At 40.7% G+C, this 22,898-nt stretch overlaps 1 protein-coding gene across 5 annotated transcripts in view; it reads right to left on the bottom strand.

Moving 5' to 3' along the window:
• Positions 1-22,898, bottom strand: part of WDR72 (WD repeat domain 72) — a 187,698-nt gene that overhangs the window by 61,977 nt on the left and 102,823 nt on the right. For all 5 annotated transcript variants that reach the window (XR_006284393.1, XM_043524155.1, XM_043524156.1 and 2 more), the window contains 3 exons: positions 19,315-19,406; positions 14,421-14,503; positions 568-754 (listed from right to left, as the gene is read on the bottom strand). Coding sequence is in view for 4 of the 5 variants with exons in the window: in XM_043524155.1 (XP_043380090.1) it covers positions 568-754; positions 14,421-14,503; positions 19,315-19,406 (362 nt within the window). In the remaining variant the exon portion in view is untranslated. The remainder of the gene's footprint in view (positions 1-567; positions 755-14,420; positions 14,504-19,314; positions 19,407-22,898) is intronic.

The following is a 22,898-nucleotide window of genomic DNA, read 5'->3' as shown; positions in this document are numbered from 1 at the left end:
AATCTTTTCCTACCATAAACATTAGCACCATTATAAAGTTACGACGATTAAGTTTGTTGTAAAATGATATGATCCAACTGTAAAATTCATTTGATTGCTTATTGTACAGGCTCTAGTGCTAAAAAAAGAAAAGATTCCATATCACATTACAAAGTTATAAAGTTTAAGCAATTAATTTTTTAGTATAGTATAAGCCTATTCTCAATGAAAAAAGATAAATTTTAAAATCTCTTCATTTCAAATTTGTAATATACTGATTTCATCTCCAAACATACTTGCTTTGTTTGTTTTCAATCATATTAACTATTTAAACCATTTTAACAAAACAATCCTCACCTTTTCTTCTTTAATGTTCATTACCTAAATATAATAATAATAATAATAGAATGTGGATGTCCTTTGAATACCTGACAATTGTATGAGAAAATTGATAGGCTGGTAGGTCAGAAACAGGGCACTTGGCTTGTCTTGTAGCAAAATAATATATTATGAACTCATATTCTTAACATGTTTTAAGTACTAGAAAAAGTTGTGATGAAAGAATATGCCAATAAATTTTGCACTTACTCGGCAAGGGAATGTTTTTAATGCATTTCGCCATCTGCTCTGTCTGCTCATTTTTTGCCAGTGTCTGCACCTCACCATTTCCATTGTCTATCATGGTCACTGGTTGATTGCCGATTGATGTCTTTTTCAAGGTTTTCATACTTCTTTGTACTTCTGCCAGTAGCGCTGCTTGTATCACCTCAATAATCTGTCATGGATGTAGATTATTAGTGGAAGATATTTGTATTTTTAATTATTTACATGGTTTTTTCAAATGCTGATATTAGAAACACAATTTAAGACAAGCTTTAATAGTTGTCATTCGAAAGTCAACATTTGCCAATAGTTGCCACCTAGTGATAAACGATACCACCTCTTTCCTTCCCATACCTAGATTAAGAAATAACAGTTAACTGGATAGTAGCTGGGTCGTATCTGTTGTCAATGATGACTATCGTACAGCATGTGTTTTTAATTTTCACTAGCTTTATGTAAGGGGACTGTTGCCCCCTTACTAACATTCAGTGGGGGTGTTTTAGTTGCTAGCTCCCAGTACTAAAAAGGGGGAAGCGTCGATGGGGAAACAGGTCCCTGAGACTGACAGCCCCCACGAACAATGGGGAGAGGCCAATGCTCCAGGTCAGCCTGAATGACAGGGTAGGCAGGCTAATCAGAGAGTCAGGAGGCCAGGAAGGTCTCGTCCTCCATGTGAGCTGGAATTGCCTGGGTCAGACAGAGTGGGGCCGAGCTAAGGAGAAAGCAGGGGCCCAAGCTAAGCTGGGGAGCAGAGCTGTGCCAGATCCGGAGGGACCAGAAAAGCAGCCCAAAGAGAGCAGACCCTGTCCTGGGAGCAGAGCTGCAGCCCCAAAGCTAGAGGTACAGCCCAGAGAGAGCAGACTTGCCCTGGGAGCAGAGCTGCAGCAACCAGAGCCAGAGGGGCCAGAAAAGCAGCCCAGGAAGCAGGTCAGTGCTGGGAGCAGAGTCACAGAAGCAGCCTGCAGAGCAGACCTGTCCTGGGAGCAGAGCTGCAGCAACCAGAGGCAGAGAGGCCAAAGAAGCAGCCCAGGGAGCTGCAGGCAGAGGAGCAGCAGCAGCGCTGAGACAGAGTGGTGGAGCTGGGGCTGGAGCGGTCCGGAGCTGGGTGCCGTGAGCAGCTGGAGAGAGCGAGGGGGACCCTGGTCAGCAGGCCCAGCACAGGGAGACGCCTCATCCAAGAGGCTCTGCAGGCCAGATTTGGATCATAACCCCGACAGGGCGGGGGCGACACTGGGAAGAAGGGTACTACCACTTAGAGCCTGAGAGCATGTGGCCACCACCAGAGCAAGTGTCCAACCCACAGCATCCCTGCAGCACAGCCAGGGCCTGAGAAGAAGGCCTGGGACTTACAAGGAACAGACTGTGAACTGTCCTGACGTTCCAGAGACACTGTTTGTGATGTTCCCTGCCACAGAGCGGGTTGATGTGTTTCCTTTAACCTTTCCCATTTTTCCTTATTCTTTTTAAACTGAATTGTTGATTAAATAACTTGCATGCGCTTTAAATTGTATGTTATGGTCAGTGGGTCAGAGAAGTGCCCAGTACAGAGAGAGTACCCCGGAGTGGGGACACCCTAGCCCCTGTCCTAGGTGACCACAGCAGGAATCCTGGGCTCAGCTTTGTTGGGGTTACGCGGACTTTGCCAGACAGGAGAGTAGAAGGGGAGTCCTCAAGGGCAGGGAGGCCACTGGGTAAAGGAAGTGGGAGCGAGGACTCAGATCCTTTTGCTAGCCCACTTCACCGGGGTAGTGCAGAAGCCAGGAAAGTTCCCCACAATAGCGGGACTATTCCCCCGCTTACATTTACTATAAACTAAAAGCTCCAGTAATTAGTAAACTAGAGATTGTGGTCAGATATTTAGCTCGCGTAAATTGGCATAGCTTCATTGACTTCAATAAAACTTGCCAAATTTACACCAGCTGGGGATCTGACTCGGTATGATTAGTATGAAAATTCTCCAATTTGTTACATGCTGTGAGCAGCAATGAGTACTGACTGTGTAAGGACTTCATGATTTGGCTCTGCCTTCTTAGAATTCCAGTTTAATGCAACTTGGATTAATGTTTTGCTATTAGCACTGGTATATGCCTGCAGCTGCACCTCAGCCAGGCTGGTGCTATATTCTTTTTCAAAAGGAAGGAGAAGAAAGCACTCCACAGAACTCCCGTTACGCTAAGGGAAAGGTTACATATCTGCTGGAATTACGATTGGCCTACAATGTGAGTTCAGCAGTATGTTCTGGCAGTTGATTATTTCTGCCCTTGCTTGGTGGTGTCACTGCATTTCAATATGAATTAAACACAGAAAATCTATTTTGAATTAATAAGGCTGAACTTTTTGAATTAAATCTATTACAGCATGGGAATTCTGTTAAAGCTTTTGTAGTACTCCTTCAGCCTTGTGCCTAGGTACCACAGAATGGTTTAAAAATACCCCCAATGCTCTGAGACTCACTGGCTGGAAAGCATAGATGTTTCAACATCAAGGTATAAATTGGCTGAGATTCAACACACAACAGTTAATTGCTTGTGTGTGTTTAAGGCTTGACATGTTTTCACATATTTTAATGTGTTAAATTTCCACATGATTTTGGATGATAGCTTAAACCCCACACCCTATCTCCTCTACTGGGAGATTTTTAATCTCATAGCTCTTTTAATGAGAAAAGGGCTTTTTTCAGGAGTTCTTTTCTAAAATGTCTCTTTCTTCAACTGTAGCACACGAAGCTTTGTATTGGTTGACTGCTGCCCTGCATCCTATAGGTGGCTGCATTTCAGTGTTGCATGGTATACATGTAAAGACAGATCCTTGGGTCTGGCTGTGCTGTGCTCAGTGCAAGACATGATAGGAAGGGAGCAAAGGAGGCATTACATCACCGTTGCAATTCCCCAAATCTGGAGATAGCAAGGGGCCAGGTCCCCTCCGATGCAGTATGGAGCAGCCTTAGAACTACTCTAACCATTCTTCTGGCCACAGGTTGCCAAATCTCAAGGCACTCTTTCCATTCACTCAACAAACCTACTATATTACGCATGGGAGCCAGGACCATATGATGTGGAGCTGGCTACACCAGCTTTAATCATTTGGGAATTCCTCTATCCAAAGGGAATCCCCAGTCAGCGGTTAGTCAGCTTTCCATCCTCTTTGCTTTATAGAAGCAGCACAAAGGGGGACAGGATCTGGCCCATCCAGTTTGTAAAATATCTTTGGGATCATTCATAATGAATGATACAATGAAAATATTTGTTAAACCCTTGCAGTCTCTTTACTCAGTCCACACTGGTAGGATTTGTGCTCTCTCTCTCTCTCTCTCCCCACATTACTGGGGCTTTAAAATTCCATATCATCTACAGAACGGAATGTCTTTTTGTTTTGTTTTGTTTTTCAATTTACAGGAATTAAGTATTACACAAAGTCATTCATTCTTCAGGGCAGGAAATTGCCTGCAGAGCAACAAGGATGTTAAGGCTTCAGGACTGTAGAGCCGAGAGACATTTGTGAATACACACACCTCTTTAGAGGAGGCCAGCTATGAATTTAGGCTAGTGCTAGGTAAGAGCTAGGTCACTGGAGACTGACTGGAACAGATGCAGAGTCAGCACATCACCCTACAGTCTAGCCCTGCTTGCTCCCAGGCTGGCCTTGCTCACCTTTTTGACTGCACTAAATCCATACACTGGACAGATGTACTTCTATCAGGAGCCTACAGCGTAGGAGTGAACTGAGTAAATTCAAAGGAGTGAATCCAGCTCTTTTGTGTTTTGTCAAAACACAAACACTCCAACTATTTATTAAAAAGTGTTGGGTTTTTTTTGCGGGAACTTTCCTTATGTTGTAGAGAAACAACAACAAAAATGGAGATTTAGTTTGGATTAGACATGAACCAAAATGAAAGCCACAGATCTAAACAATGCTGAACTTTGGGCATTTCGGATCCAGACCCTGCAGCTGGCTCCTGAAATAAATCCAGATTCTTTAAGAAGCAGAAACAAACACAAAGATGCTGTCATTGTTCTATGACTGCTTCTGGCAGAAAATAAAAAATTGACAGGGGTTCTCAGAAGAGCTGTGGGTAGTTTGTAGAAAAACATGTTCCTTGTGTTGATAAGACACAGTGCATACAGCCTAAAAAATTATCTGCTTTTCATGGTTTTCTGATCTGCTAAGAATCTGTCACAAGTCTGGATCAGATATTCATTGCCTGAATCACTACTGTGTACACTGGCCAAGGGATATTTTATAATGTGTAATTTCCTCTAACATCTTAGAATGGAATAAAAAGTGTAGCAAAATGGCACAACATGATATTGTGAAGGCACTTGTAAATCTCTGCATGCAGCTTGTCTATCACTTTGATGAATACACATTTCGGCATCACTCTGTGTGGTTTCACATCTTCAGCTATGCCCCCTCTCTGGACATTTCCCAACAACATGAATATCTCTTCTAACTTTGTCAGTGAATTCAAAATTTTCTTTCAAGAGCTTCACCTGTTTCTAGCAATAGACCCTCATCACAGCTTTCCACCAGTATCTCTTTATTACCTATGTGCTAATTTCTACTACATATCCATCTAGACTCCATTTTTGTTATTGTGGATGAATTCTGTATTCTGTTACTACTAATGTGTCTGCCCAAACTAGCAACGGGACAATTCCTGTACTTTTGCAAGCACTGTTGCAAATATTAGCTGCTTTTAACATCGAATAGTGGGTGGGAACCTATGGCAATATCTTCATGGTGACATGGTCATTAGAAATAATTGTGTTCTGAGGAGGTCTCACAGAGCATAGGTGGTATTTTTTCAGCAAATAAATATGGATACCAAAGCAGAGAAGGCAACGGTCTGACGATCAAGACCCCCACCAGCAACACTACACAACGGTTCAGCAAGAAAAGTGAAGAAGAGCTGTAATAACTCTGCTTACCACATCTGTATGAAATTATACTGACAGCTCTTTCCATAATTTAGCAATTACTTTGAATGGCTACTATTCTCTTTGTTAGGACTGGACCAAGGAAAGAGCATAAGAAGCTGCTTCCATACTTGTCAGGCAATAAACTCCACAGAAGTAGAAACCATGTACCTGCTGCACTCATTCTATGCCACCAAACGACTGTGGAGGGGAACGAAGGGGCTATGTAGGAGGGTTGCTAACTGTCTAATCGCACAAACCCAAACACCCTTGCCAGGGTGCTGGCATGTGGGAGGGGGTGGGGGCTCTGGGTTGGGGCCGAGGGCTTTGGAGTGTGGGAGGGGGCTCCGGACTGAGCCTAGGGCAGGGGGTTGGGGTGCAGGAGGGGGTCTGAGGTGCAGGCTCTGGGAGGGAGTTTGGGTGTGTGGGGGGTGAGGGGCTGGGGAAGGGGGTTGGGGGGCGGGTGGGGGAGAGAGGTGCAGGCTCCAGCTGGGCACTACTTACCTCAGGCAGCTCCCGGAAGCAACCAGCATGTCAAGCTAGGCTCATGGGCGGCCAGGCAACTCTGCGCGCTGCCCCTGCCTGCAGGCACCACCCCCACAGTTCCCACTGGCTACAGTTCCCGGCCAATGGGAGCTGCGGTTTCGGTGCTCGGGGTGGAGGCAGTGTGCAGAGAACCTCTGGCCGCCCCTGCGCCTAGGAGTCAGAGGGACGTGCCAGTCACTTCTGGGAGCCATGCGGAGCCAGGGCAGATAGGGAGCCTGCATTAGCCCCACTGCGCTGCCAACCAGATTTATAGTAGCATATTAAAATCTCCCAGATTGGTTTCAGTAGCCACCGGGAGATCAATTCCGATTCCGGGAGACTCCAGGTCAATCTGAGAGGGTTGGCAACCCTCTATAAATCCCAGCAGGCTTGCAATATCTATGCTGTCTTGTTTGATGTTTTTTATAGTCAGAGACATTGGCAACCATCATCCCACTGAAACAGGAGAGGAGACGGAGGCGTGGGAAGGTGGAGGGAACCACTAGCCACAAGAAGCTGCATTGTGCTAAACCACGTTCTTCTTAACATGCTTGGGAGATTTTACCTAGAGCCTCTCCAACCCACAGAACAGACTGTATGTGGACTGTGTGCAAAGGGAACCCTCTGGCTAATAACTAGGCACAATTTTACAGGCCCAAATAACTGTAGGCACATTTTATAGCTTTACAGTACTTAGGTTCCTAAGTGCTCCAAAACATGCACCAGTTAGCCACTGGGGCTGTGGAGCCCTCAAAATCGGGTCCTAAATTTTAACAACAAAGGTTCTAGAAACACTTTTTGGGATTGAGGATACTGGGAAACACAAAAAACAACTTTGTTTTAAAAAATATAATAATACACACATAGAAAGATTACATATAAAATGTCATAGTATAGTGTGAATATAAATTTATTTTATTACTATTATCCAGACAAGAGGCTCTGTTTATTCCAACGCATAGACACTACATTGCATAACAGTTAAGATTGCTCAAATATAACTAACACCCGTTCAAACATTAAAAAAACATAGGAAATCTGGTTATGTCAGACACACCACATAGCAACAAATCAACAATTTACAATATGCGTTCTTAATCCAGCTAGACGAGAACAACTGGGAATACAGAAAGGAAAATAAAAGATACTCTGACTGGTACGATTAACAAAATAATAACTTTACAAATAAACTCTAAAATTGCAAAGGGAATGGATTGCCCAGTGTTAGGGTAGTCAGTTTATTGCTAGGGAGATAGGGAGTTTCGTGGAGTTCTGTCCATTTCCTGGTAGACAGGTAAACATATTAAGGCCCTGCTCCTGCAATGTGTAGTGTGCAGGCGGGCTGTTGAACCCACATAGAGCTCTGCTCACTTCAGTGGGACTCTGTGCAGGCACAGGAGTCTGCTTGTGTGCTATATGCCACATGACAAGTGCCTCGATGTACTGATTTTGGCTCCAACACTGCAAAACTTTATGTATGTGCACTTCACGCAATGTGAGTGGGACCGCTGACTAATAATAATATCATGTATAAGGCACTACCACAGTTACGCTAAATGGCAGTCTTCGCAGAGAGACCGAGAACTGGATGGGAAGGGGGAATACAAAGACTGAGCTATCCTCTTTCCTATAGCTATAAGGTCCCTCCAGGTCAGGAATTGAGGAGCATTGTAGGAACAGTGTGGGGAAGCTTGCCAATACTGTAACTGTTCTGTGGATAGATAAAGGATAGATAGTCTCCAGGGATGTCAGTCTGGCATCTTTCATAAGGACTAATGTCACACAAGAAGATTTTTGAAAGACCTGGGAACAGGACAGGGAGAACCAGGTAGTGGAGAGAACTGCATTTTTCTATTTGAAATGACTCAACGAGGGTATTTGAAATTCCAAATGAAGGAACGGGGAGGAGAGACTTGAGCATTTAACATTTCAAAGCTAAGCAGCCAGGGAGAATAGGGAGACAATTTAAAAAAAAAAGATTCTCAACAGAAATCTTTGAATATATCTTTCTTCCTGCTAACAGTCAGCAACAGGAACAACATAGTTTGATTGCACTATGGACTGACTGACCTGCGGGGAGGGAACTGTTCTTTGGAATGCTGGTTTTTATTGTTCAGATTTCTAACTAGATCCTGCATAACAACTACAATATAAATTAATGCATTAAAATAAAAATACAATCCCATACTCATTGTGCAGATAAAGAGGGAAATAAACTACTTTTAGTATGAAATATTAGCAGACAAGAATAGCAAAACAACCATTTCCTATACTAAATGCTATAGGGCAGATAGTCCAGTACACGAGAAGAGTGAGGGAATATATATGTTAGGACAATGTGGCAAGAGGGTGTTACATTTCATTTGAAAGAGCAATGAGCCAAGTGGTAGAAAAAGACCAAATAAAATTTCCTTTAAAATGATGTGAGATAGAAAGGCATGTACCTATGCAATATTAGTGTAAAAAGAAAACCCGTCTCAAATTAAATAAACATTTTAAAAATACAAAAGTAAAGCCGTAATTCTTGCCATGTACAATGGACTCTGAAAACATTAACTCTGCTTGAATTTTGTCATCATTTGAACACAGTGTTAAGCAAGCTTTGCTCTTCAACTTTCTCTCTGTGTGTAGCCAAACTGCTGTGAATATTGTAACATCTAAAATCATTTGTGATATTGGCAATAGGGGCCTCATGTCATCAGCTATTAAACCAACTCTCATTCATGCTTTATTGCTGGTAGGCTAGCTCTGTTAACCCTTTCACTTCAGGAAGCATAGGCTTATGGCCAAAGCATTAATAAAGGGAGATCTGAGGCATGGGTTGAGAAGGCAGCTGGTCACTCTGACAGATGCGTCCCAAAACACTCTTCAGATCTGTAAAAAGAAAAGGAGTACTTGTGGCACCTTAGAGACTAACCAGTTTATTTGAGCATGAGCTTTCGTGAGCTACAGCTCACTTCATCGGATGCATAGCATATCGTGCCGATATGCTATGCATCCGATGAAGTGAGCTGTAGCTCACGAAAGCTCATGCTCAAATAAACTGGTTAGTCTCTAAGGTGCCACAAGTACTCCTTTTCTTTTTACGAATACAGACTAACACGGCTGTTACTCTGAAACCTGTCTTCAGATCTGAAGGTTTTTGACCATAGTTGCAGCACCTCTTAACAGGTGTCTTTGTCAATTCTCAGTCACATTTAGTGGATGCCTCTGACTTCCGCATACCTGCCAAAATGTTTTGTACTGACTGACACAGTATCTGCTTACAAACACAGTTGCAGCTGCCACAAAGACCTCTGGGCATATCTGAGAACTAAGGAAACCTGCTACAAATGGCTGAACAGGGACTTCTGCCTCAATAATTATGCAGAAGTCTGATTTTCTTGCTGAAGTAGGCAGGCTACCGGAAGATCTTTTTTGGATGTTAGGATGCTAAATCCATTCATATGTGCCCATGTTCCTAAGATCAGTCATGGTTTTAATTCAGCTTCCACTCTATTAGTTGGAAAGTACAAATGGAGAAACCACAAACTTCCTGGATATATGTCTTCCAATCCCCAAATGCAAGAGATCAAAATGTTTCAGAGGCTGAGCAGGTGAAAGTGCTATTATGTGGCTCTCACCTGACAACTGCAGCTACTGACACTGACCTCCTATATTTGACTTTTCATCAAAAGGATTCAAAAAAGAGAGAAAACCTTGGCTTTGGGGGAATGTTGAACTAATAACGTGGAAGATGATAGGACAGAGAAAGAGAATTAATAATCCTTAATAACTGAGGTACATCAGGAGTGTACAAGAGGAAGTGCTGAATTCACTTGGATGTGCACGTTTGCAGACACTACTGCTATCTATTATGGCTAACAGAATGGTACAGAGTATTATTTCTACTGTCCCATGAATACTTACTTCTCAGCTGTAAAGTGGTATTCTTCTCATTGATACACGTGCCATTTGAAATGCAATATATGGCTACATACTATTATAAGAAATTCAGCAACAGAGTAAAACAGACAAGGAATAAGTTTATAACAGATACTGGACTCCTTCAGAGCCAACTGTCTTGTGGATGCAGTGTTGCAAACCTCAAACTCATACTCCTGAACACCAAATGACCCAGATCACAATGCAGGATCCACTATGTATCTATTGTTAGTATGACATTGTGATGGGGGGGCTCACCCCTGGAAGCTCGGTGCAGCAGCGCAATTACATCTCTACCTCTACCTCAGTTTCCCCTAGTGGGATTCAATAAATCCAACATCGCTTATGTATATTTCATAGATTTCATAGACTTTAAGGCCAGAAGGGACCATTATGATCAACTAATCTTAACCTCTGCATAACACAAGCAAGAGAATTTCTCCTACTGGTTCCTGCATCCAGCCCAATAACTTGTGGTTGAACTAGATGGAGTAAATCGTCTAGAAAGATACCACTCTTGATCTAAAAACTCCATGTGATGAAGAGTGTATTTCAAGATTGGTGTGGAATGGAATCCAAAGACAGACATTGGAAAGGTATGTTTCTATAGCCTCATAAGAAGATTCTTTAGGCCCCTGAATTGAACTTAATGGTGTGGAGGAGACATGCAGATGCAAATGACTCTGGATCGTAGATGGTTAAAAGCACATATTGTTAAAGGAAGATGGATGCTAATTTAAACAAATATTTTGGAGCAATATACATGCAAGACGGTTTGTGTGACAAGCAGTTTTGCCTAAAGCATAGCTGAGTGGCTGCAGCCCTCCAAAGCGTGGCGTGGGCTGACCACAACATATGCCTTGCTATGTGTTGAGCCAATCTGAAAACGCTGCCAACTACTATTTTTTAACATAAGGATTGTTTGCTTTTCCCTATTTAATTTTTTTCTTTCTACAAGAGACAAGATTTCCTTTTCCAGTTATGGGTAATGATATTAATAACACATATTGATAAGTATTAATAATCACAGGACTGGAAGGGACCTCGAGTGGTCTTCTAGTTCAGTCCCCTGGACTGAGGCAGGACAAAGTATTGTCTAGACCATCCCTGACAGGTGTTTGTCTAACTTGTTCTTAAAAACCTCCAATGACGGAGACTCCACAACCTCCCTAGGTATTTTGGTCCAGCGCTTAACCACTCTGACAGGAAGCTTTTCCTAATGTTCAACCTAAATGTCCCTTGCCGCAATTTAAGCCCATTGCTCCTTGTCCTATCCTCAGTGGTTAAGAAGAACAATTTGTCAATCTCCTCTTTATAATTACCTTTTGTGTACTTGAAGACTGTTATTATATCCCCCTTTAGTTTTCTCATTTCCAGACAAAACACATAGTTTTTTCAATCTTTCCGCATAGGTCATGTTTTTAAGACCTTTAATCATTTTTGTTGCTCTCCTCTGGACTTTTTGACAATTTTTTCACATCTTTCCCAAAGTGTGGTGCCCAGAACTTGACACAATATTCCCGCTGAGGCCTTACTAGTGCTGAGTAGAGGAGAAGAATTACTTCTCGTGTCTTGCTTACAACACTCCTCTAATACATCCCGGAATGATCTTTGACTTTTTGCAACAATATTCCATTGTTGACACATATTTAGTTTGTGATTCACTATAACCCCCAGGCTCTTTTCTGCAGTACTCCTTCCCATGCAGTCATTTCCCATTTTTTATTTATGCAATTGACTATTCCTTCCTAAGTGTAGTGCTTTGCATTTGTCCTCATTGAATTTCATCCTATTTAATTCAGAACATTTCTCCAGTTTGTCAAGATCATTTTGAATTCTAATCCTGTCCTCCAAAGGGCTTGCAACCCCTCCCAGCTTGGCATCATCAGCAAACTTTCCAAATGTACTTTCTATGGTGCACCTCAGGGGGTCCAGTTTATTTAATCCAAAGGTGGAATGTTGTACAACTAGGCTGCCACCCCAGCATCTCTAGCTGGAGAGGAAGGGGCTGAGTTAACGAAAGTCCATGAACCCCACTTATGTCCAGGCCCCTTACCAAAGAGGCCCTCTTTGCCTGGGACCATCTTTTGAAGCCAGGGCCTCTTGTCTTCAGCTGAGGAAGGGTCTCTCCTCTTGGATTAAGGTCCCTACAGAGATCAAACCACAACAACCCTTCCTTGGAAAAGCATATAATTCCCCTGATCTGAGCTTCTGTTACTACTTGGTGAACTCCTTCCATAGGGACCAGGCTTCACTGAGGCTTGGCATTCATAGATCCTCCACTTTGGAGTCTCTGCCACTTAGGAGTATTATACTTTGGTTTCCTTCCCTGGTGAGCCTCTTATCAGGTCCCCCCCGAGAAGACCTCCCTTTAGGAACTTCCTCTTTCTACATTCTAGGGACAGTTCCTCTTCACAGGAACCTCTGTTCTCTAGCCACTGGGAGTAGGTTCCTTTATTATTGTTCCTTGACTTTAGCAAAGCTTTTGACACGGTCTCCCACAGTATTCTTGCCAGCAAATTAAAGAAGTATGGGCTGGATGAATGGACTATAAAGTGGATAGAAAGTTGGCTAGATTGTCAGGCTCAACGGGTAGTGATCAATGGCTGAATGTCTAGTTGGCAGCCGGTATCAAGTGGAGTGCCCCAAGGGTCAGTCCTCGGGCCGGTTTTGTTCAATATCTTCATAAATGATCTGGAGGATGGTGTGGATTGCACCCTCAGGAAGTTTGCAGATGACACTAAACTGGGAGGAGAGGTAGATACGCTGGAGGGTAGGGATAGGATAGAGAGGGCCCTAGACAAATTAGAGGATTGGGCCAAAAGAAATCTGATGAGGTTCAACAAGGACAAGTGCAGAGTCCTGCACTTAGGACAGAAGAATCCCATGCACCGCTACAGACTAGGGACCAAATGGCTAGGGAGCAGTTCTGCAGAAAAGGACCTAGGGGTTACAGTGGACGAGAAGCTGGATATGAGTCAACAGTGTGTCCTTGTTGCCAAGAAGGCCAATGGCATTTTGGGATGTATAAGTAGGGGCATTGCCAGCAGATCGAGGGATGTGATCATTCCCCTCTATTCGACATTGGTGAGGCCTCATCTGGAGTATTGTGTCCAGTTTTGGGCCCCACACTACAAGAAGGATGTGGAAAAATTGGAAAACGTGCAGCGGAGGGCAACAAAAATGATTAGGGGACTGGAACACATGACTTATGAGGAGAGGCTGAGGGAACTGGGATTGTTTAGTCTGCGGAAGAGAAGAATGAGGGGGGATTTGATAGCTGCTTTCAACTACCTGAAAGGGGGTTCCAAAGAGGATGGATCTAGACTGTTCTCAGGGGTAGCAGATGACAGAACAAGAAGTAATGGTCTCAAGTTGCAGTGGGGGAGGTTTAGGTTGGATATTAGGAAAAACTTTTTCACTAGGAGGGTGGTGAAGCACTGGAATGCATTACCGAGGGAGGTGGTGGAATCTCCTTCCTTAGAAGTTTTTAAGGTCAGGCTTGACAAAGGGATGATTTAGTTGGGGATTGGTCCTGCTTTGAGCAGGGGGTTGGAGTAGATGACCTACTGAGGTCCCGTCCAACCCTGATATTCTATGATTCTATGGTTATGCCCAAGTTCTTCCCTGTCTAATTATCTGCCTCCCAGCTACTCAGTTAATTAGTCCCGGGTGATCCCTTCCTGAGTTGCCTCATTTCCCCTTGTGAAGCCTGCCAGAGATATAGGCTGAGCCCTTGACCTCTTCAGAGGGGCCACCTATCCTCTGACGGACATGACAAATGAGTCTTATGCTACAGTAATCACCAGGACATCCCACAGCTACCTAGAGTCCCCCACAGAGCATTAAACCGCCTGCACCAAGATCAGCACAGGCAAAGGTGCAAGTTAAATTGCCTTGAGAAGCTGGAACTTGCTCACTTTTTGGGCCAGCTCTTGGAGGGGATCATACTGAGTAAGGTATGGAGCCCTGACCACACATTCTTTTAAGAAGGCCATACCCACTTCTTCTACAGCACATATGAAATTGAGCTTCCTTAGGAACATAAAACAGCTTCTTCTTTTTTTTAAGATCACTTAGAACGTAAAGATTATTGGCAACTTTTATATCATGTACTATATATTTGACAACTTTTTTGTCAAATGAGCAACATTCACCAGATCAGACATACAAGCGCTGTGCATTTGAAAATGATTCCTGTTACTCAATATCACCTAGATTAGGCACTATAATGTCTACTTTGCCATCTCCAACCACATACACTAAAAAACAAAATAATTTCATAATAAATATACACTGTAGTTTAACATGAAAATTCTTTCTCCACAGGACATCTATATGGCAAAATGTATGTGATAATTTCCCCAAAGTCTACATTTATCATATTACATCATGATATCAACATTTACACTAAATAGTAGTGAACATCACTTTAAAATGACATTATTACAGTCAGTGTGCACTATTTCCTACCTTTACGGATTGGTCTCTCCAACATGAAATGAGTTTCACCAGTGAAACATTCCCAGGATCAGGGAAATGGAATCCACTTGTATCTGAAAATATACAAAATATTCTTTATGAGCTCACAATAAAATACACATAAATAACACACATGAAATTTCAACTGGTCTTGCAGTATATATTTTTAAATTTTGTAACGTTCAGCTACATATCTGAAACAGAATCATTTGTCATAATTTGTTTTCATTTTATCCATAGACATATCAATGTAAGATATTTATATCATGTACTATATATAAATTACATTAGAGTTATTTATATATGTTATCTAACCCTAAATCTAATGGGTAAATTTTATTTATAAAGGGTTAGTTCATGGTGTCTATTAGAGCTCAGTGAAACTTGGTGGCTTCTTTTTGCAGAGGTTTGTGGAAACATTTTATTCTTTTTGAGTCAGTTTGCCAGTGCCCAAATAAGTCTTTCCCCATTTCAGAACTGATACTGTGCACTAGCTTTCACCAAGATCGTTCAAATATGTCTCTTCTGATGTTTCTAGCGTAAGTCATGCTTAAGCTAAGACAAGGCAAAAAAAAGCTTTAGGAGAATATTCAAATATGCTTAACTATTTTTAATACAGTCTCATATTTCAAAAAGAAGCTTGTTACACTGAACTCAAATTCCAGCAAACAACTCACCCATGGCTACAGCTATCACATATTTAGTAAGTGAAGTGGAAATTTTCTTTGAGTATTTTAAGATGAAGGAAAAGCAGGCTTACAATATAAAAGCAAGCTTGAACTTTTAACTATGGAGAGGCTCCAGCCTCCTGCATGCAGTGAATTTCATTTAATGCAATGAAAGCTGTGACGAAAGGGTCCGCAACGGAGTATACTTACAAAGTGGGGTGGTCTAATTATTGCTGATATTTTTGGAATATCTGCACTCATATCACTCACGTGCTAAACATATATGAAATATAAAGCAACAGTTTATTTAATCGGGAAAATGGGCCAGATCCGCAACAGCTGCAACCTGGCATCATTCCATTGACTTTAATGGGAGCTAAGACAATTTACACTAGTTGAGGATCTGGCTCAATATTGTTACAAGCTGACTATGATGTTCAGTGTTGTTACAGAAAAAGTTTCAAAATCATGCTATGGTTCAAAGGTGGGATTTTCTTTCCATAAATACATTTTATGCTTCTATCACATTGTCTTCTTTGGTATAATTGAAGATGTAATACTGCTATAGAAACTAAAAGGCCAGTTTTCTCCTATATTCAAGCTGATGTCAGATTGTCTGACCTCTAGTAGCAGCAGAGGCGAATTACTGATGTATTCTAATCATGGGTATTGCATTTTATGGAAACCAGTTTTAATGTTTGACCTAGAAACATGTAGACAAGTGCTTAGTGTATAATAAGTCTAAAAAATTAATACAAATAAAGTTAAAATAAAATATGCAAAGGAGAATAGAAATATTTTCTGATTATATTTTAAATTAGATGATGAGTCCATGCGGAGGAGAGACACAACAATAAGGCCATTCCAGCTGGCAGGCTCTACTACGGAGAAAGGGAGCTATTTTAAAGTGGCTGCTGAAATGAGTTTGCTGGAGGTTATGGTAATGTTTCTTTCCACATGAGAAAAGACAGGTGGCAACACATGGCGGGGGAGGGAAGGGAAGAGGGGGTATTGCATTAATCAAGGCTAAAGGTATGGATAAAGTTATGGATAAAGATTTCAGCAAAGGTGGAGGAAACGTATGGATATTCATATTTTACTAAATTTGCTCCTTACAGTGCTGAAATATTCAAGAACAATATAAGTATAAAAGAATAATAATCCACCTCTTAGGGTTAAGCCCGTCCATCCTTTGTAAGGTATGTGCTACACAGATAATCTCAGACTGGTCTAAATTGTGCATCTGACTTCTCAGATGATTTTCAGAGCAAATGCATGGTCATGAATTGGTAGGACTTTCTTGTTTAATCCAGTTTTTCCTCATTTGAAATGTAACAGGCCAATGCCATTCATCAGCTGCTTATCCCAATATTTGGCTAATAAGCTTTGCTGCTAAATAAATATGTTGTTTAGAGTAAGTGGGTTGTATCAGCCTTTAAAGTAACATGACAATCCCTGAATATTAATGCTCAGTAAATGCTCTGATTACAGCCCTGAATTGTATATGGTAGTATTAAAATATTGTCAGAGACCTAAAGTATCCTGATAAAACAATACATTATCATCCACATTTAAAAAAGGTTGGATTGCTGCAGTGCAGTTTGTGGGGTTTACAGAATTATGCAGATGCTTTGTGGAGAAGACTGCAAAGTTTGTGGTGTGAATTAGCACAATCTGATTTGGTTCACTGTGCTTTTCAGTTGATGGCTGTGTAAGTACAATTGCACTTGTACTGTGTAAGTCCTTTTATAATATATAAAAGACAGAGACTGACAAAAGCAATTGTACAGTACTTACACAGCCATCCATCCATATATGTACAGGGAAAGAAAGAAAAGAAAGACCATGCAATGCAATTTTACAGCATGAAAGAAATGGCACAAGAGGTTATATTTTTATTAACTGATTTGACACAAACAATGTCAAATGCAGAGAATATTAAAAATGCCAAAAATGAGAGAGAAGCAAAAATGAGAATATCACAGTAAAACTGTTCTTTTCCATTTTTAAATTGAGTTTTCAATGGTTTTTCATGTAGTGCTGGTCAGGTGAATTTGCTTTTTAATCTTTTCCTTGTCTTTTTCTATCATTTTGCTAACTTTGTTACATTGATCATCAAAGCTGAATTGTAGGTTAATTTTGGCTATAGCTGCTGAGTGGCATCATGAGGGAGTTTAAGGGAATGTTAAAATTATAATAGAGGAAGGAAATTCCTGCAAACTTCACTGGACACAGTTGGGGAGTTAATACAAAGAAGTTGTAATTTCAGGGAAAACAAGTAATAGAAAAATAATGATAACATTTACAGTTTCACATGGGCCAAGTCCTGAAGTCCTTAATCAGTTCACACTCTGTCCTGGTTCAGGCAAAGCTTCCATTCACTCAAGTGAGGGCTTTATTTGAATAAGGACTAAAGATTTGGCCCTATTTATACAGATATAAGACCAAGATGACATAGTGACAAGTAACATTTTCTCTTTTGCGCTGCCCCAACCCAATCTACCATATCTTTAAATAGTAACTAATTATTTAAAACAAGGTTCAAATGATAATTTACTTCTCTAATCTGAGCCTGCTGAATCAGCTCAGGATTCCCACACTGTGGGAAAATCCTTGCTGGTGAAGAGCTGGCATAGCTGGCTCTACAAAACCCCAGGTGTGGGGAATGGACTGTGGCCAGAGTACGGCTACATTCCAGCTATCCCTATTTGGTGTAAAGACCCTCTGGGGTAGTTACCAACAGGCACATGTGACAACTGCCCTGTGCCTGCACTAACTTTCTACAGGGGCAGAACAGATCCCTTTTCAGCCCCACTCTATAGCAGAGGGGTAGTCCCTAGATGGAAAAAGGGCTAAAGGAAGTGTATATCCAACTTTGTCCTTCACTCTTGTCTTGTGCCAAAACACCAGACTTGTGGGTTGGCCCCAGTTAGTGCAAAGAGAGTGTAGAATGGTACCATTCTGATTTGATTGGATTCACCCATCCACTTTGTACAGCTATAAATCAGTATACAAGGTACAAGACACAGAAGAATCAGGCCCTGGGATTCTGAAGGGAGGCAATGTCTCCTTGATGTCACAGGAGGTGGAGCCGGTACTCACTCTTGGAAAGACTGTGAGATCTCTACTGCTCAGATCTAGTGGTTCTAGTTTGCACATCCAGAACAGAGGTGTTATCCAGAGAGAAGGGCTCATCAGACTGAAGAGCCCAGGGCAATTTGGTTCCGACCCCAAGGCAAAAATCCTTAAGTCCTCCATCATTTTATCCTATATTTCCCAGTCACTTCCCCTGATGGGGGGTACTGAAGTCTCAAAGGTAAAATAAACTCCATAATTCCTGAGCAGAAAACAGAGAAGGAAGGATCTATAGAAGACTGGTTGTGCACAGAGGTTTAGGAGCTCATTTGCATGTATACCTGACTTTCACATAGAAAAGGGTCAGGATTTGGCCTTAATGAATTTGTGTTATAAAGTTACATAGGATTTACTATGTATTAGAACCACATTATGTTTGTCTGGCAAAACAGGCAGACAAATAAGTCATCCACATGCTACCTAATGTTGTTCTAGAAAATTGTTTGGTTGGTTGCATGTTGTAAAAACAAACAAATATTGACTGGTTTTCAGGGCAAGATTGGTAAACTATTGCCTAAGAGATGTTAAAGTGCCGAGATTATTTTATTCTGCCCTAAACCGAAAGTCTAAGGACATTATCCAAACAGCAAGATGACTGCAGTATTACAAAGGCAACAGTTTGCTTGAAGGTTGAGGTATTTTGTTGGGTGTGTGTGTGATGTTGCTGAGGGAGATAGAATTGGATGGGAAAAAAGTCAGTGTTTGTTTCATTACATTCGCTCTTGTTTTTCACATGGCTAGAAAATGCCTTAGGAAATGCAATTGGATATTTTGTTGTCACACAAAATGTATTCTTGATTCCACTTTATAGTCAACATGTTGTCTACATGCTTTTGTGATCATCACATAAGAAAAGAACAGAGCACTTCAAGCTTAAACTTGTCTAACTACTGTATTTGAAGAATTTAAAAAAGCCAATTTAAACTCCAATGGATGTAAAGGGCAATAAAAAAATTGTATTAATATAAAAGGATTTCAGTGTTTATACTTATATGACGCATTGTGTCTAACTTAACACATAAAACAAATAAAAACAAAAATATTGTATATGTGTTAGCATTACTGCATCCTTCTATACTTACAGTTTGGTAACTCTCCATAAAAAATGGAAAATGAAGGGCTGAATGTTTCTGAACTTCTCCCCTTGTTACGTACAGATTCTAATTTCTGTGGACTAAAAATCAAACAAACATTAAATCACTACATAATACTTACAAAAACTTTGACAAATGTTCCATTAGCACATATTCAAGTCTAAACACTTATAACAGCCACTGCATTATTAATTATTATTCTTATTACTTTTAATATAGGAACCGACCTTGCCACAACCATGAAAGGCACTTACTTTTGGGAACAGTCCAATGCCCGGTAGTGTTTGTACATTTTGGCCCTTTATCTGCTTTTTAAAACACACACACCTAAGCACACATATACAAACAAATCCCGAAAGGTGATAAGCCCTAGCAACTCTCAATAACTTCAACATTGTCATGTGCAGATGGAATTAAAAGAAGATTTTCAATGACAGAAGAACTTTCATCAGTTCCTAAGATATGTAGCTATTCAGGTGAGAACACTCCCTAAGCATACACGTTTTAAAACAATGGTGAATACACTGTGATGTTAATACAGGATCAAATTCTGCAGTCCCTACTCATGCTATATTCCTACTGAAGTCAATGTGTAATTACTTTAGCATCTGGGCCACAGAACTTACTATGAAGAACTTTCTTATATTATTACACAAACAAAATACAATGAAAATTCTGTATTCAGGATCTCTTTCATGAATTATTTGTACATCTTTACTTTTAGTACTGAATAAAACTGTTAGTGCAATAGGCAATTTGAATTTTAGAGCTAACTTTTATTGTATTGTACAAAATATATTTTAATTGCACATATTAAAAAAAAGATACTTCCTTTATTGTTTTTCCCATTCGTTTCAACTAGCAGTAAATCATAAAATTAAAGGAGGCCTAAAAATACTGAACAATTCTAGAAGCCTCCTGTACTTGATAGTAGTATCTTTAAGGGATTAATATAGATACAAATTTCAAAAGGCAGAAAGAGAAAAAAATCTTTGAAGATTGTTTACCTTCTAGTTTGTCCTGCTCTTTCAGGAGCATATTGATAAGAAGCAGAGTAATGCAAAAGGTTTATTATAATAGTAACATGGCTAATATCTTTATCAAGCAACCATATCCCAATTGTTCTTTCCCATTTTATAATCAGAGATATTTTTACTGTAAGTTCCAGTGTTAGAAAGCTGATCAAATAGCAAAAAAACAAAACAAAACAAAAACAGATTCACAAATATTTCCATGAATTAAAGCACTCAGCTCAGTTCATGATGATTTCTTGGCTCATGTGATTTGTAATTTGTTACTGTTTTTGGACAGCAGACTTCTGTGAAAATGTTTGTGAATCCCAACAACGTCATTAATTTTAGTGCAGATGACTACTGGTCTGAAATTCTGCACCAGAAGCATGTTGTTCGTTGTTCATTGTTCATTAGTCTCAGGTTCAAAAAGTTTCAGCCATCGAAGCAGAGAGAAAAAGAGATACTGTGTGACTTAGGTGACCAACTAGATAACACAAATAACAGAACAGTAAGTAGTTAACTGTTCATAAACAAACTATAGCTTGAAAAATATTGATCCAAACCATTAGGTGGAAACTTACAAATAATAAATACATTGGAAGAAAATCAGGATGACATCATATTCTACAAACCATTCATATTATTATTTTTAATTTGTGCTGCAGTAGTTCCTAGGAGCCGCAGCGATGGACCGGGGCTCAATCGTGTTATGTGCAGTTCAAACTCGGAATAAAAGACAGTCTCTTCCCCAAGGAGTTTACAATCTAAGTAATCTACCCTTGCTTTAACAGCACTGGCAGAGCAACATGGAAGTAAATTGGGCTTCCACCCAAATCCTGCTCAGGGTGGCAGTTGTTGGTAGGCTTTTTTCCACCTTGATGTTGTTGAGTTTGAATCCCTCTGGCTCAGCACTGGATCCTTTCCCATCTTTTCCTCCAGTGGAGTAAGGGTCGTGTGAGACAAACCATCTGAATCTCCAGCCTTCTTTTTCCCTGCCTTACTGATGGGTTCTTTCAGTGGCATGGCAAATTGGAATTGAATTTTTATTTATTTTTCCAATGAGCATTTGGTAGGCTCAGCTGGGCCAACCATGCTACTTTTCAGGATAGGTATGTGCTTGTGATTTAAATTAGACCGATTGGGCCAGGTGCACTTGTATAGTTTCACTGCAACTTTTAATTGGGCAGGAGTCCATTACTGAATGGCTCATTACCCTTATTGTGGCCAGAGCTTATCCTAACCCTGAGCACAAAACTGGCAGTGAGTGAGGATGGGTTATGTGGGGAGGGATGGGAAAAGGGACGTTGAGCACAGATTATTACATCCCATTGTCACAGCCTTAGTCTTTGCAAGAAGGGACCTGGTGAAGACTAAGTCCGAAAGTTCTGAGGCATAACCTGAATCCCATTTGACTCTGGACATATTTTCAGAGAGCGAAGGAAACAAGGGTCTTCATAAGTTCCTATGAAAGGGTTGACTGATGGGCAGAGAGACGGACATGATTTTGTTTCTGTATTACTAGTTAATGAAATACGTTAATAAAAATTGGGCCAAGCTATTGTAAATCAGTGTAACTTCATTGAAATGTCAATCAGTGTAACTTCATTGAAATCAATAGAACTATGTCAAGTTACTCCAGCTGAAAGCTGGCCCCATTGCACCGATTCATTTAAACCATGAATTAATGAGTCACATCTTTATTCCAGCCTTGCATTGCTGTGATAATGGTTACATTTCATAAGGCCTGGGCAGACTGACCCTTTAAATCGCTGTTCTTAAATTATAAAAAAATATTTCAGATAGAAAATATTATTGAAAAGCCTTTACTATTACTCACACAGAAAGAAAACACTGTCATGGTGAGGGAGTACTGTGTCCTTTGTTTCCTTGCTTGACTTGGAGTTTTGGTAGCACTTCTTTTAAAAATACAAAAATCTAAAGAAAACTGGAGCTAATTCCTATGGCTGTACTCCATTCCTCTCACAATGACAGCTAATTGCTGGTTTAAATGACCTCAACGCTTTTGTCTCAGTAACCTTGTCTAATAGTTCCACTCTACACAATTTTGATTCTATGTGAATATAATGGTTCTTGACTGTGACAGAGCATTACTCACAGTTTTACTGATGCAGGGAAGCAATGCAAAATCGTTTACATAACCTGCTCTGCTCATATCTTTACTTATTCGGAAAAAAAAAACAGGTGGTGGGGCTGACATTGTGACTGAAGTGTCTGAAGTCTGGAAACAGTTCCTGGAGTTCAGTGTGGGGGCAAAATTCAGTTTCAAACTATACTAGGACACAGAGATGGTGGAAATGAGGGGAATCTTATTAAGATGTCATCAGATCATAAGAGGGAAAGGCTCGAAATAATTCAGAACTTATGGGATCAACTAGCTGTTGGCAAAAATGCAAAAGTTTTTGCAGTCACACTGTTGTGAGCTGATTAGGATGTCTGGTGAGATATGCAGGGTAGAGCATGAGAAAGTAGACAATATATTGCACTTCGCAGAGCGGCTATAAAACTAGATTCTGAAATTTGCTGTGTCTGAGAGGCAAG

Source organism: Chelonia mydas, chromosome 10 (assembly GCF_015237465.2).
Source record: "Chelonia mydas isolate rCheMyd1 chromosome 10, rCheMyd1.pri.v2, whole genome shotgun sequence".
Lineage (NCBI taxonomy): Eukaryota > Metazoa > Chordata > Testudines > Cheloniidae > Chelonia > Chelonia mydas.
This window is presented reverse-complemented; position numbering and strand designations above follow the sequence as displayed.